At 39.4% G+C, this 14,601-nt stretch overlaps 1 protein-coding gene across 3 annotated transcripts in view; it reads right to left on the bottom strand.

Annotated features, from left to right (window-relative positions):
- The window catches only part of PRLR (prolactin receptor), a 175,013-nt gene that overhangs the window by 11,427 nt on the left and 148,985 nt on the right, over positions 1 to 14,601 (bottom strand). For all 3 annotated transcript variants that reach the window (XM_074570489.1, XM_074570491.1, XM_074570490.1), the window contains 8 exons: positions 11,831 to 11,944; positions 10,709 to 10,841; positions 8,448 to 8,617; positions 7,468 to 7,634; positions 5,751 to 5,892; positions 4,134 to 4,266; positions 2,716 to 2,885; positions 1,280 to 1,449 (listed from right to left, as the gene is read on the bottom strand). In XM_074570489.1, the coding sequence (XP_074426590.1) occupies positions 1,280 to 1,449; positions 2,716 to 2,885; positions 4,134 to 4,266; positions 5,751 to 5,892; positions 7,468 to 7,634; positions 8,448 to 8,617; positions 10,709 to 10,841; positions 11,831 to 11,900 (1,155 nt within the window). In that variant the 5' untranslated portion in view covers positions 11,901 to 11,944. The remainder of the gene's footprint in view (positions 1 to 1,279; positions 1,450 to 2,715; positions 2,886 to 4,133; positions 4,267 to 5,750; positions 5,893 to 7,467; positions 7,635 to 8,447; positions 8,618 to 10,708; positions 10,842 to 11,830; positions 11,945 to 14,601) is intronic.

Genomic DNA, 14,601 nt, shown 5'->3' on the forward strand with positions numbered 1-14,601 from the left:
CATCAGTAGGAAGCTGTGCACTCACAGTGTGGACACTAATGTCCGCATGTCAGTCACTGCGAGAACAATGGCTTTGGAGGAAGGGAAGGGCTCAGGGCTCTGGTACCAGGGCAAGAAGTTCTCTGTACCGCCGCCATCAAGGGAGAGAGAGACTACGCAGCTAACTTTCTAATTTATATGAAAGTGACGTTCATGGTATGAAATAATCCTGTTGGCCAGCTTGGGTTAAGTGCCCAGGCCTCGCTCTTCCTCATCGCTGCACCTGGCAAGGCTTGAAAACACTGAGACCTTGAATCCCACATAGCCTAACTGGCTATAAAGTAAATATTTTCACGAATTCAGACACTAGAGTCTCCCAAAACTGGAGTTTTCCCCAGCATTAGAGGAGGATAGCTTCCTAACAATTGTTATGCAGGCATGGAATAACAGTACATTTATTTCATCTCTATAACTCAGCTTTGTGACATAATTCCATGGGAATGAGATATGGCTCCGGTATACTGTGCAAATTAAACTATTACAGAAACACATCATGGCAAATAGGAAGGAACTGCAGTAATGGTGGGAACTGCAGTGGTGAGCGGAGGAGGAGGATGCAAGAAACAGAGATGGGGGAAGAAAATGCAGAGAGAAAAGAAGGAGTTGGTGGAACTGCACAGGGTAGTAAAAGTGGATCTTGCAACAGCCAGGGGGCTGGGAAGTGCAGTGGCGGGGAAAGGAAGGAGGAGGTACAGCGATGGCTGTACTGTAGCAGCCAAGAAGAGGATGCAGCCAAATATCTTAGTCTTTATAGCCAAAGACTTTACAGCCAAATAGCTTAGTCTTTAATTTGCCACCCAAGTGTTTGAGTTGCAGGTCCTGGCTATAGACAATGATTATTATGTGGCTGTAACAACTATAACCTAATGGCTATTTGTACAAATTTGAAAGATTTTACATAACGTCACTGAGCTTTCTGTTACCTAAGAAGTGTTTGTGGTTAAGAACAAATTATCACAGAAGAAACCTGACTAAATGAGAACAAACAATTTAATCTGTAATGCCAATATGATTAATATATAATGGTCACAATTAAAAATAAGTACTTTATCACCTGCTATCACACAACAGCATCTGAGATACCAGTATTCTCAGTAGGAAATTGTGGATCACACAAGCACTTTTGAAAAATTATGAACTATTCGGTGTGCCTGCTTTATTACATTCAGGCATGGGACCTGACTGACAAAATCTAATTGATCAGAAAACATCATCCAGCAAAAACTTGTAACATCCTTACCTCCCATTCCTCTCCTTCTTCAGGCTTTAGTCGCAACTCATATTCAAGCGTAAGCCATCCAGATCTGACATCAGCCAGCGGGGGTGGAGACCATGTCAAGACTAGATACGGTTTTCTATTCATTGGCTTTTTTAATTCCAGAGTTACATTCACAGGAGGGTCTGGCTGTACTGTTAAAATAAAAGAACTGGAATAAGAGTCTAAATCATTTTTTCCTTGCATCTTAGTAAGAAATACAAAATGGTGTCAGTGGTGAGTTACCACCTCCATTGTGTCTAGTAGTTTAGAAGTGGTCTGGAATACAGGGATCAAGAGTTTCCTGATAAAGTAAGCACGGATTTACAAATTTGAAGAAACAACTGAAGATCAGTAAGTAGTTGAGCTCCTGTTAAGATTTGGCTTAATCATTTATCAACAGAAATATTTTTTTCTTACATTACCATTTATTGTTGCTTTTCCCCACAACTATATTTCAAAGTTAACATCTTTAATGCTGTGTTATGAAAGTTCTACCTTACCATAATCTTATCGAAGTTGCCGTATATATTTAGGAATGCTGAAAACACAGATATAGCTCATGAAACTTGCCCATTCCCCCAACTTTTACATTCAGAAAACACAACAACATAATCCCTACATGCATACGGAAGGATATTTAAAAATAAACCAAACTGGTAATATTAAAGCCCTGCCTGTATCTCAAAAAATAAACCAAAATGGAACACAGGTTTCTGCTACACTCAGGCTTGCATCTTCCTCAGTTCAGAGGTAGAGCTTCTGCATGTCGTGCATGTATTTTACCACTGTCTTATGCAAAGCTTCATCACATAAGTAGTCAGGGCATGGAGGTAAAATGTAACGCCTTTTCTCCAGCAGCCCTTTTCCAGTTCCCAGACTCCTGGCAGCTAGACCCTTGATAACAAAGCAGTTATTGGTGATAAATCCGTTCCCTTAGAAAAAGACCTAAACACTTGTCCACGGTCACTCTGGGGAAAAAGTCTGAGAAAAGAGATTATCAGTACACTGCTATAAAAAGCACTAATTCAGCTTCTCTAGGGTCTGGAAACTACTTTTAGGTAACCAGATCTAAGTATTACTAGTTAAAAGATCAATTTGATTTCAGTTGCTGGTGGAGTGGAAAAAGATTTTAGCTGGATGACGTTTCTTAGGGTGTGACTGAAAGAAATACAGAAAACCAATATGGTTATCTGAATGCAGTTTGAAAGCTCTTAGCATTTTTGGGCTTTCTTTGAAAATAAAACGGTAAAGGGATGAATATTGATTTATTATTACACCAGATAAGATCTTATTTGTTTTTACAAGTTTTTAACTTGGATATAGTACTACATATGAGAAGAGCTGGAACTAAAATTCTTGTGTCAAAATCCAGAATTTTGAATTATTTTGTCCCACAGAAAATACTTCTTATCTCTTACCTATGTAAGTCACATCCACATAATGAGGATCAGAGAAGTTACTTCCCATTTCATTAGTTGCCCTCACAGTAATATTGTATATGGTCCAGAAAGAGGTGTGCTTTTTATCAAAGTAGCACGAATTGGGGCCCGCAGTTCTGTAATCTGGACATTCATAAACTTGTTCTTCTCTGAAATGGAAGAATCACAGTGATTAGATTACACAGAGTAAACCACCTGACTTTGATTACTAGTAGTTCAGCGTTATTTAGGGCTAGATCAGATTTTTCATGCCTGGCAATGTGAAGAAAATCAGAAAACTGCTGTCAGACTAAGGAGTCATTGGGCAATTCCAGAGACTGTCGTAAGCATTTTCCCCCCAAAATAAGGACTACAAAGCCTGGAGAATTTAGGTTGTTGTAGATGCAGCAATGGGCTAGTGGAGCGCAGCTCTTACTTTTCTGAATGCCATTGTCCATTGCATAGCCCTTACAGGTTCCAGAGGTTCATTAGAAGTGATTGCTGAAGTCTTCTAACCCATCTGTTAAAAACTGAGTATTTCCAATGTTAATGTCACACTCAACATGTGTTCTGCATATTACATTAATATGCTTTCAGAATCTCTTTTGCTCTTTCATCACTTTTTTCCTCAAAAACCCCTACTTTGTACCTGTCCTGCAAATCCATTCCCAAGCTTCCCAAAGGGAGCAGGGAGCAGGCATAGGAGAGAAAGTTGAGTATGTAGTACTTGTTTCTAGGGTCCTCTGAGATGCACAATAACAAAAGAGAAAGTTGTGGATGTGGACCTCACATCCTGGCTGGCTGGCTGGACCAGTATCTGTCTTTTTCCACTAAGACCTGTCTCTCAGCTGGCAAGTACAGAGTTTAGCATCCGGTTAGGTCAGTACAATGCTGAGTAGTGCTGGGTGAATGAAAAAAAGTTCACAGGACCCAAACAAAATATTGACTCCTTTAAAATGAAAGTTTAGCACTTGATCTACGTTCCAAAACTAAGATTACTGCAGAAGCCAGGAGGCATTAATGGCCTATGAATAGTTGTGCAAAATAAGCATTATCAGAAGATGGAAATTTTAATACCTGGTAATTTTGGAAAGCTTTATTTCTGGGGTTGCGTAGCCGAAGAGCTACAGGACTGTGTGTTTGTCCTGCATACACATTATGCAGTTGCTGCGCCATGGCAACTTTCAAGGCAGTCTGTCTTTCAAGGCAGAAGAATTCACAGAAATTTGAAAAACCTGACATTATAAAGAGATCCTATTTCAACCTTAAATATGCTGCTGCCAGTGCTATTCCAGAATATGTCACTCGCACAAAAACATGTGCTATGGAAAAAGACATGTCCTAAATGCAAAACAAATCAGGATCGATTTTTCATGTCCTTGCAATAAAACACTGAATAATTATACACAGCTTATTACCCTTCTTTGCTGTAAAGCAAAGTGTAGTTAGTAGGATGTCCTCCGTCTGAACCAGGTTTCCACCAGCAAGTAAAAGTTTCCTTTTCTGGAGAACGGCATTTTATTATGGTAGGCTTTTCAGGGGGTGACTCTCCTGTAAGAGATAAAGAAATGAACTAATTACTAAGTTTAATGCATTAGGTCAACCCTGAATTCATAAAACAATATCAAGCAGCGCACAGGAAAATACTGTTTTTTCTATAAGGAAAGAAAAAGTTTTGCTTCATATTAGCATAGGAAAGGAAGGATGGTTCAGTGGTTAGAGCAGCAGCCTGCTACTTTGACATGGATTCAAAATCCTTTCCCAGCTGCAGCTATGCTGAGGAAATATGTTTTAGTTTCCTGGCTGTGGCTCTTCTCTGTCCCCAGGTTTGGTAAGGGGTGCTCAAATACTGTCACAGGAAGTTCTATAAAATGATTTAAAATACACTCTGCTACCCAATCTATTTTCTATCTAAACCATTTTTCCTTCCAAAAATGTGTTTTAAGATGCTTCTGAATGTTTATAAAATACGCTGTCATTCATTTTGGCTTTTACAGGAAAAAAATGAAGAATGTAAGTGTTTGCCCATTTGTTTATGTTCTTGCCAGTAATTCTCTTCTGAAGTACCTATGATGAGCTGATTCCAAAGATGCAAAGAAGCAGCTCTCATATTTCCTTGTAAAGTGACGTTATGCTCAGTAGTCAGGCTACTTGCCTCATTGCTGCCAAGCAGTTTGTAATTATTTGGATTCCTGATGATGTTTTTATAGACTCAAGCAAAGCACTTAGAGTAGGGCAGATGAAAATGCTTAAATTTTGAATAGGATGATGCTAGTCAAAACCCTGATGTGATTGAAACTTTTGCAGTTATGTATTTGTGGCAAAATATGGTCCTATTACATCAATAATACATATTTTCTACTATTTAGAGTAGGGACATTGATTTTCCAAATTTCTAATTGGCAAAGGCAGATCTGAAAATGGGACATTTAAAAAATATTTTTCTATTAACAGTACTTCAGCAATCTCCATGTCAAATAATGAATAATACAATTAGTGACGGAAGAAGCAGGTTTGAGACAACCTGGCAAAAGCGTCTGACAACAAGATACGATGTCATGCATATTTAATGTGTCCACTGAGACCCAAGAAAACTCAGATAATTATTTCCATGTGATAGTAGCTGCAAGTGTTATGCTCTTTTAGACATGGTGATGCTTTCCATCCACTGACTAACAAACAAACGAATGATACTTACACAATTACCGTTAGCTGGTATCTACAGCTACAGATGAAATCAATGTGATTTTTAAATAGAGGGACAGGAACAATAAATTATTTAGGCACACCTGTATCAGAAGTGATTTCCTAGTAAATCCCAGCCTGTTTGTCATAGCCGGTTTCATGAGAGGATCCTGAGTGGATCAACAAGACTAAATACACACAAAGTACAGTAAGGTGCACAAAGTTGTTCCTCCAGCACTATGAAGTGTGTGTGTGAGGCAGGTTTTCGGGGCTGCCATTTAAGCACATTTCACAACACTGAACTGGCTATAATTTAAAAACAATTAACAGAACAGCCATCATCCACTCACCATTGGGGATCTGAACGCGTCTTTCAGAGCTCCACTCACTCCATTCTCCAAGGTCTAACATGCAACGGACCTGAACAACATACTTCACCCCGGCTTGTAATCTAATCACTTTGTACTGTGTCTGCACTCCAACAGATATTGTCTGGAAAAGAAAATGGATTGGAAAAATAATAAAGAATTGGGCCATTTTAACATATAAACCATAAAGGAGTAGGCTTGTGTCACTGACTTCTGGGCAAGGGTTTCAGTTGGGTATTTTATAAGATATGAATTTCAAAGAAGCAAAGGTAGTGACTTAGAAAAACTCACTTCAGTGACACTGAGATTTTGATACTTGAGAAACATCTTTAATTGTAGGCTTCCTGTCAGTTAGTACTCCGTCAGATCCATGATGTAAAGAACACTATAGTTAGTCCAACTCACAGATAAACCCTCTGTGTAACACTTCTTGGTGGCTAGTTTTAGTTCTTACTGCTAAGTGCCTTCCTCGGGCCCTTTGAATCTCTCTTCAGAACTCTTTCAAGACACATAGCTTTTTCCATCATTAAGGCATCAACAATTTAGGTAGCATTGAGGCCATCTGACTCTGACTTTAGGAATGACATTTTCTCCTGGTATCTCAGCTGTGGGAGTACTGCAACCCACTCCAGCTGGGAACAGCAATGGAAATTGTGTGAGTGGGACACGCCATCCTTTCTGAGAGGGGGGGTTGCCCCTGATTGATCATGTTGAAGAGGATGACGATAATGACTCTCAGCCCAATTAAACAGTAATTAGAGAATAGCAGAGAAACTTCTGAAAAAAGGGTCAGCTTGAAAAGCAGTATTAAAGAAGCATGAAAATTTATAATATGGGGGGGAGACTGGAAACTTCATCAGTAGCTGAAGTTTAGTTTGATGCCATCAGAAGCTGCTCTGCTAGCATCGTGACCTCTGCCTGGGCCAGATGAGCAGCCTCCCTCTCTGGTGCTGTGAGGAGCTGCACTCCAGACGGCACGGACCGCAGCAGGCAGGAACCCCACTGGGGTATATGCATGTGGCCCTGTGGGTGATTTCCCACTGATGTGTGTCTTAGTAGATTGTAGGAAGGGACGTGGGTTCACATTAACTTAAAGCATCCATGTCCCCTGCAGAAGTGGGTGTAAATAGGGGAGTTTGTACTCCCAGCAGGGTGGGGTGTGCTTCTAACCCACCCTTCCTGGGAGAGGGGAATTTCTGTATCTAGCATAATACTGGGACTACTAATAGAAGTGTGTTTATAAATTTGTAGGTGTCCGTTAACATTTTTAAGTGCGCAGTGTTGTGATTTATCTGTTGTATCGCTGATACTGACGTTGACTGCATAGTTAACTGATTGCTTGTTAATTACATCTTAAGAATCAATAAACTGCTTTGATCCTGATTTGGTTTAAACTATATGAATGAGCAGTCTCTAACTGTGACACCTGGGAACAGACACATTGACAAAAATTACAATTAAATATTATATCAGTGGACTAAATAATTTTTTTCAGTATATGCCATTAGGGCAATTATACAAATACCCTGAATTTCACTGTCTCTACACATCATTACAGTATTTTTCTTTCTTTAATCAGATTTGGTTATATTATTTTTTCTGTCTTCACAGAAACCAGGATTTTTATAATACCACTTAAATTCAGACAAGAGAACTTGTGGAAAAAAGCATTTATGCAATAAAGATATTTTTCCATTACCTCCCACTCTTCCTTTTCCTCGGGTTTTAGTCGTAGCTCATAGTGATATACATGTGGATTAGAGCTGGCATCAGCCAGTGGAGGTGGAGACCATTTTGCCCAAAGGTACATTGTGTTAGCAGATGTTTTCATTTCTAGAGAGAGGTTCACAGGAGCATCTGGCTGAACTGTATAAATGAAAAGTTTGCCATTAATGATTTCATTTGCTCTTCGAAAAGGTATGTCCTTTATGATTTTGTATTTCATCACATTCATTTCAGATCGTTCAGCACTTCTGTAAGGGAATAGTGCAAGAGACTTTTTTTTTCCTTTCTCCCTAATAATGTTTAACTGGCTACTGATTTACCACAGTCCAGCAAATCTTGGACTTTACTGTGAAATTGTTAGGCTAAGGAAATACAAATCATAATTTCATTAGGCCACTCTTGCAAAATTAAAATGTCAGATATTTCATAGCTAAAAAGACTAAGTACATTTATCATTACGATGTGTAGACTATGCATATGCAGAAAGCAGTTGGAGTTAGGTATATGAAACACTACAAAGAGAGAGCCCGTGGAGTGCTTATGCAGTTATTTTTACTGTCTGCAAGACTGTTTTTACTATTTTTACTGTTTACAAGACTGCAATGGGAGTAGCCAGAATGGTGTTTACATTTGGAAAATTTAGGTAGCGTTACTGAATTTGAAAGTTTTATAATCTGCAGTGCTTGGAATTTACAACACTGTCACTGAGTCTAATTGAAATACTGGAGACAACGAGAAACTGGAGCCAATTTTTCAGACAAAGTTAAAATGACAAAAAATACGTAGTTTTCACATAAATTAGAGATGCATATTTTAGGTCATCTGTAGATAAACACTCATCCACAGCAAGCTTCACATAATGAGGAAAGAAATTTTTCATTCCTACTTGTTCTGGGATTAAAAACCACATACACCTCCAACTAGTTGTTTTCCATTTCATTCTTCCCTTTTTACCTATGGAGGTCACATCCACATACTGAGGATCTGAGCTGTTACTTCCAATCTCGTTCGTTGCCGTTACAGTGATATTATATGTTGTCCAGGGAGTAGTGTGATTTGTATCAAAGTAGCAGGAATTGGGACCTGATGTTCGGTAGTCTGGACATTCATAGATTTCTTCTTCACTGAAATAAAATGATTTTAAAAGTTAAAAGTTTAGGAAATGAATAATACGATAATGATAATATTCTAGTAAATGCCTAGGTTGAGCAAAGGAATTTGAAATGTTTAACTTTAAACCTATATATAATCCCACCTTTGGGAAATATTTTCATGAGTGTCAAATGCTATTACCATAAATGCTTCATTGCTATTTTTGCTGCAGTTGTTCAGGATGAACCCTTTTAATGCCTTTTTGGTACACAGGAATATATCGATAAAAGAATGGAAAAAGAAATTTCCAGAGATAGCATAAGGCAATTTTTAAAAATGTTTAAAAGCAAGTTAAAGGCAAATTAAACACATTCACTTCGACTAAAGAAGAAAAGTTGCTAAATATCTTCTTTACTTATTTCCCCTGGAAAGTAACCCAATGGGCCCTATGGCAGATGGTTGTTTCACTGATTGTTTTCAGCAAGATGTTAATTTATCTGCTTTTTAACATGGTCATCATGATAACTGTCGCAACAGTTCATGATCTCCTATTACCTTTATACAAGTCGTCAGCTTTTCTAGGAGAGGGACTGTTCTGTACTCAATTAGAGCTGAACTGGGTGATGTACTCAGAGCCTATCCCAGGTGTGAAGAACTGCACAAACCCAAAGCACAACCTGAGGTGGTTCAAGGATGCACTTCAGTTGCACGGTTAAGCCCTGTGCACCACTAACAAGATCTAGTTTCCAGGAGTTTTGTCCCAGTTCACAAAGAAAAGAGGGGAGCAAGGGGACTGTACCTGAGAGACAGTGAGCTACGAAGGGCAACAGTGGCACAGATCTGGAGTGCTCAGCAGTGCCTGGTGTTCAGCAGATTTAATGAAACGGAGAAGCACTCTTATCCATCCCTACACAGGCCTGTTCTGAGCTGTGATAGGTATGACTTAAAATGTCCATTAAAATTTCTGTTGTGATCGAGGCTGAAACATCTGCACTTTCATAAAATAAAAGCTCTCAGATCATTGTTGAGTGTGGTAGCCTCGTTAAAGGCCGGATCTTTCCTGATCGATTAATACCAAATGATTTGGAGTTTACTTAATTGAAGCAGGGGAGTCTGAGGCTTTACCTTATCTATTCTGAACCTCACTGGATTTATTCCTAGAAATCTAACCTCTGATTCTCCCTGCTTACTTGGCCCTGTTCTGAGACCTCATGTTTTCAGGAAGAAAGGGCAATTATACAAAGAAGCACAGGTTAAGTAAAGTTACTAAACATATACATAAAATAAACATACATACATATAAACATATTAGAAAGGATGAGGGAGACATGGACTTTACCAAAACAGTAACTTTTGAGATGTAATACCCACATCTGATTTTACTCCATTTTGGGAACCACAAGGTTGGCTGCAAGTCCAGAAGGGGAAGCAAAGACTCTCTATGTATTTTCTCCAGATGGGGGTTTGCTGTGCAGGGTAATGGAGAAGCTCCTTGGCAGGGCCCTGAGGGCACCACCAGCCCTCACTGCCCCTGCCCAGCCTCCCCAGGGCTTCCCCACGCACTGCCTGGGGCCAGGTCCTCATTTCAGCCCACCGCGGCAGGGCTGGTCTCCAGATCCCCTGCCCTTCCCAGCCATGGGCCCTGCTGAGCCAGCCCCAGCCCAGCCTCAGCCTGTCCTCGTCCCCAGGGAGGTGCCCGATGCCCAGCTCTGTGTTGCCCCCAGCCTGCCCTGTTCCCTGGCTGGGACGGTGGGACAGGCCCTGGGTGGAGGTGGTGCCCTGGGGTACCTTGATGTTCTCCTCCTCAGAGAAGCACACCATTCAGCTAAACGCTGTGCGCCTCCTGATAAGATGGACAAATGACAACTTTCCCAGCATGCCTTCAGACCAGTGGTATTTTAGGTCAGATGAGTTTCCATGGGGACAGGCTGAAGGTTTGGGACTGGTGATGGTCATGTTTTCTTCCAACAAGGGAAAGCCATTCATCTTATGTAGCCCTTGTTGGGTATCTGAGGTTTAACATGGATTCCTAAAAATGCCTTTATAAATTAATGTTATAATTCCCTCATTCTGTCATAATCATCACTCCATCACTTTCAGAATACGTATGCACCGCTTGTTACCTGTCCCTGCTGTAGAACAGGGTGTAATTGGTAGGAAGTCCTCCATCTGAGCCAGGCTTCCACCAACAAGAAAAGGTTTCCTTTTCTAGAGAACGACATCTTATTATCTTAGGTTTTCCAGGGTATGATTGACCTAGGGAAGTGCAGAAATCCAGCTAGTTATATTAGAGTTGGACAGTATTTTTTGTTGTTATTGTTGAATGATAAATTCATAAAGGAAAGCTTTTTTTGAGAACAATAAAATTATTTGAAATTAGGGACTGAATTTGGCAAATAAATCTGCTTAGAAAAAGGGTCAAAATATTCAGAAAAGTAAATACATTTTACCTCAAACTTCTAAAATAGCTACTAAAATTATTTTAGTTGTGTTTTTCAAAGGAAGATTTCATTTTTACCTAAACTTAAGTATACAGTTATCACCAAATTAAATTACAAAGTTTGGAAGTAAATATATTACCTCTTGTTTCTTCCTAAAAGATCCAAAATTTTTATGTTCAGGTCAACTTAAAATTCAATTTCACCTTCAACTTTGCAACAGAACCAAGATTCCATTATTTGCACATATTTGGGTTAAATTATAGGTAAGACAAGTAATAAAAAGAAGGAATCAATGGGCTAGATGGAGTATTTTGTGTATTGGCAACCTGCGTGTATTAATTAATTATTTGAATATTCCCTAATAATCCCAATACATTTAAGAGTATTTCCTGGTAAGACCAGTTGTCATTAACTTCTACCAAGAACATAGACCACAAATTTATCTACATTTTTTCATGAAAAGCATGTGGCTTTTCAAACTAAGCTTACCTTTATTTCATTAAAGTTCCATACCGTTATCTCTAATAGTGTTACTATTCATATGATGCTAATTCCCAAGAAGGTGACAAACATGGAATGAGTGTAAGGATGGAGTGAGTGTCTTTCATCATCACCACGACATAATCATTAAATTAATACTATAAAAAGAAAACAGGACTCAAGCCTCCATACAAACTTTATAAGAAAGTCACTTAAATATGTACAGGCTCCAGTGGTTGTCAGGATAGGTCGGTTAAAGCCTCAGACTTTCCTAAAGAAAGTGTTTTAAGGAAAAACAAGTGTTTCAGGAAGTGTTGTACTTACCAGTCAGACTCATTGCAGTCAGAGCAAGTAGCAAAAGAATTTTAAGTGATGATGTCAATTTCTGCTTCATGATGTCTGCTTCTCCTCAGGAGGAAATATCAGATCAAGGGCTCACTGAAAAATAGGCCACGATGCAATAGTCGATAACAATGCTTAACATGTGATATGTATCACTTGGCTTGATCCAAGTCCCTTTTGAATGGCAGCTAATTCATTCTTATTATTTCTCAAAAAGGTGCAGCAACACCTACAGTTCGACTTCAGAAGGAGAAAACCTGAATCACAGAGTAGTAAGTACGTCTTCCTCGAAGTCTTTGAATGGTTAGCAGTTCTTGGATTACCATTCCGTAGCATTAACAAATCTTGCATATTTATTTGTCATCTTGGGATACTGGGTGCTTTTCTTAAAGCTCTAACTTTTAGACTTACTAATTTACCTGAGAAATCAGCCTTTTAGTAACAAAAAAATACAGCTGTATCTCTGTTGGTACAAAGAAGAGCACAACATATTTGAACTCTGAAAGCCCTAAAAAGAGAAGGCAAATAGAAAATAGCCAAAACTTCTTTTGAAGTTTACGATTTCTGAGCCAGTCTCATGACTTCTGAATATTTGGGACTGGCAATGTTGAATTCAGAATCACCCAAGCTGAAGAATTCAACTCCTCGTTTTTACTGCATTTGATTTTGCAGCAAAGTGGAAACACCAACATCAGAGAAAAGAAAACAAGGAAAAAGTAGCCTAACTTCACAGTTAATTTATCAGGTGAAAATGCAAGATGGGATGCACTTATCCCTCTTCCTTCAACCTGCAAAGGCCAGAGGCAGTGTTGCGAACTTGGCTGAAATAAAGTGGTGCAAGTGGGAAGCCACCAGCTATGAAGACCCAGTCCCTGCAGTGGGCTGACACCGCTAGATGTCCTCAGAATTCAGTTTACAGCTCGGGGTAACCAGGAGTCCCTATTGCTGCTAAATCTGTTGGCTTAGCCCAAAGAAAAGACAGAATAACGTAAAGCAAACCTCCTGCTTCTCCCACCACTGTGCTTTCTGCGTGGAGATGGCGACTCTGGTTGGATATTAGATTCTTGGTAGCCAGCCTCACTCTTTGAAACTAAAGAAGAACAATCTACTGTCTAAATAGGAAGCTCCTTACCTCAGCTTTCCACTCCTACCAAGCACATCTGACAGGTATCTGTATGCTTGAAACCCATTCAGTGTAGCACAGCATGGAAACAAGCTGTCTCTTTGCTGAGGAAAAATTCTTTGTGGTTTACCAGATGACTCAATTTTCATTATGCAATGCATTTTCTGTATCAAGAAACTATAATCCGTCAGCATATAAATGTTTTTTCAAGCACAAAGGCAAATGAAGTATCAGTTAATTTAACTGAGTCTAAACATTGTTTGCTGTGGGCAATGTGGAGAAGAACAACAGTTGGCTATATTTCCATATACCACTCCTGAATATTCATGCCCATTACATGCATGTAACTGAGCTACAGGCTGCAAAATCACATCTGGGTTAGTTTTAAACTCACTTTAAACTCACAGCAATCTGCGCACAGTCGGTGGAGAGCAAACCATTTAAATATAAATTCCAGTTTTGTGTAAGCACATGCAAATTTTATGACTGTAAACAAACAAACGTTAGTGTTTAACTTCAGAAATGAGATGAAAACTTGGTGTTATATAATATAGAGCACAGGCCACTGAGCTCATGCAAGAACAAGACACATTTTTCTCAAGTGAAGCTGAAATAATGAACTATAAACAGTAACTGTTGCATGTACATATGAAAATACTTACAGTATTTTCTTATTTCTGAAAATAGTTGGAACATCTGCCAAATACAGAACTATCAAACTGAGACTCATACTGTGCTTCTTTATAGGGAACTGGTACCATGATTTATTTTTTTTACTTTCACAGATGTATCTTTTCTTTGTGAAGCATTGAGAGATAAGAGAAACTGATTACAGTGAGTCAAAGAATTAAATTTGTCAATATGACAAAAGAGAGAGGCATCATCAAGAAAGAGCTCTATTAGAGCACTCAGGAAGGAAAACAGGATAATTTTAGAAACTGAAGAACTTCAGAACCAAATTAATAGAAATAGGATTAAATCAATGCCTTCAAAAACAAGTATCTTTCCTTGGGAGCATTTGTTTTTTAAAAATGAGATGACTGTGAACCCCTTCTGTAATGTGGCGATGAAAAAGAACAGGAGAGATACAGGGCATGTTACAGGGAGTTACTGAATGCCTTCTTTGCTTCTGTCTTTACTGCTCGCGACAGCCCTCAGGCGTGCCAGACTTTGGAGAAAGTAACAGGGAAAATCTGGATGAAGAAAGACTTCCCCTTGGTTGAGGAGGATCAAGTGAGAGATCAGTTGAGTAAACTGGATATCCGTAAGTCCTGATGGGATGCAGCCGAGAGTGCTGAGGGAGCTGGTGGAAGTCATTGCTGAGCCGCTCTCCGTCATCTTTGAAAGGTCCTGGAGAACAGGCGAGGTGCCTGAGGACTGGAGGAAAGCCAGTGTTACTCTAGACTTCAAAAAGAGCAAGAAAGATGACCCCAGAACACTACAGGCCAGTCAGCCTCACCTCCATCCCTGGAAAGATGATGGAACAGCTTGTTCTGGGTGTCATCTCAAAGCATGTGGAGGAAAAGAAAGCTATCAGAAGTAGTCAACACGGATTCACCAAAGGGAAATCATGTCTGACTAATCTGATAGCCTTCTATGATGGCATCACTGGATGGATAGATGAGAGGGG

Source organism: Larus michahellis, chromosome Z (genome assembly GCF_964199755.1).
Source record: "Larus michahellis chromosome Z, bLarMic1.1, whole genome shotgun sequence".
In the NCBI taxonomy this organism is placed as follows: domain Eukaryota; kingdom Metazoa; phylum Chordata; class Aves; order Charadriiformes; family Laridae; genus Larus; species Larus michahellis.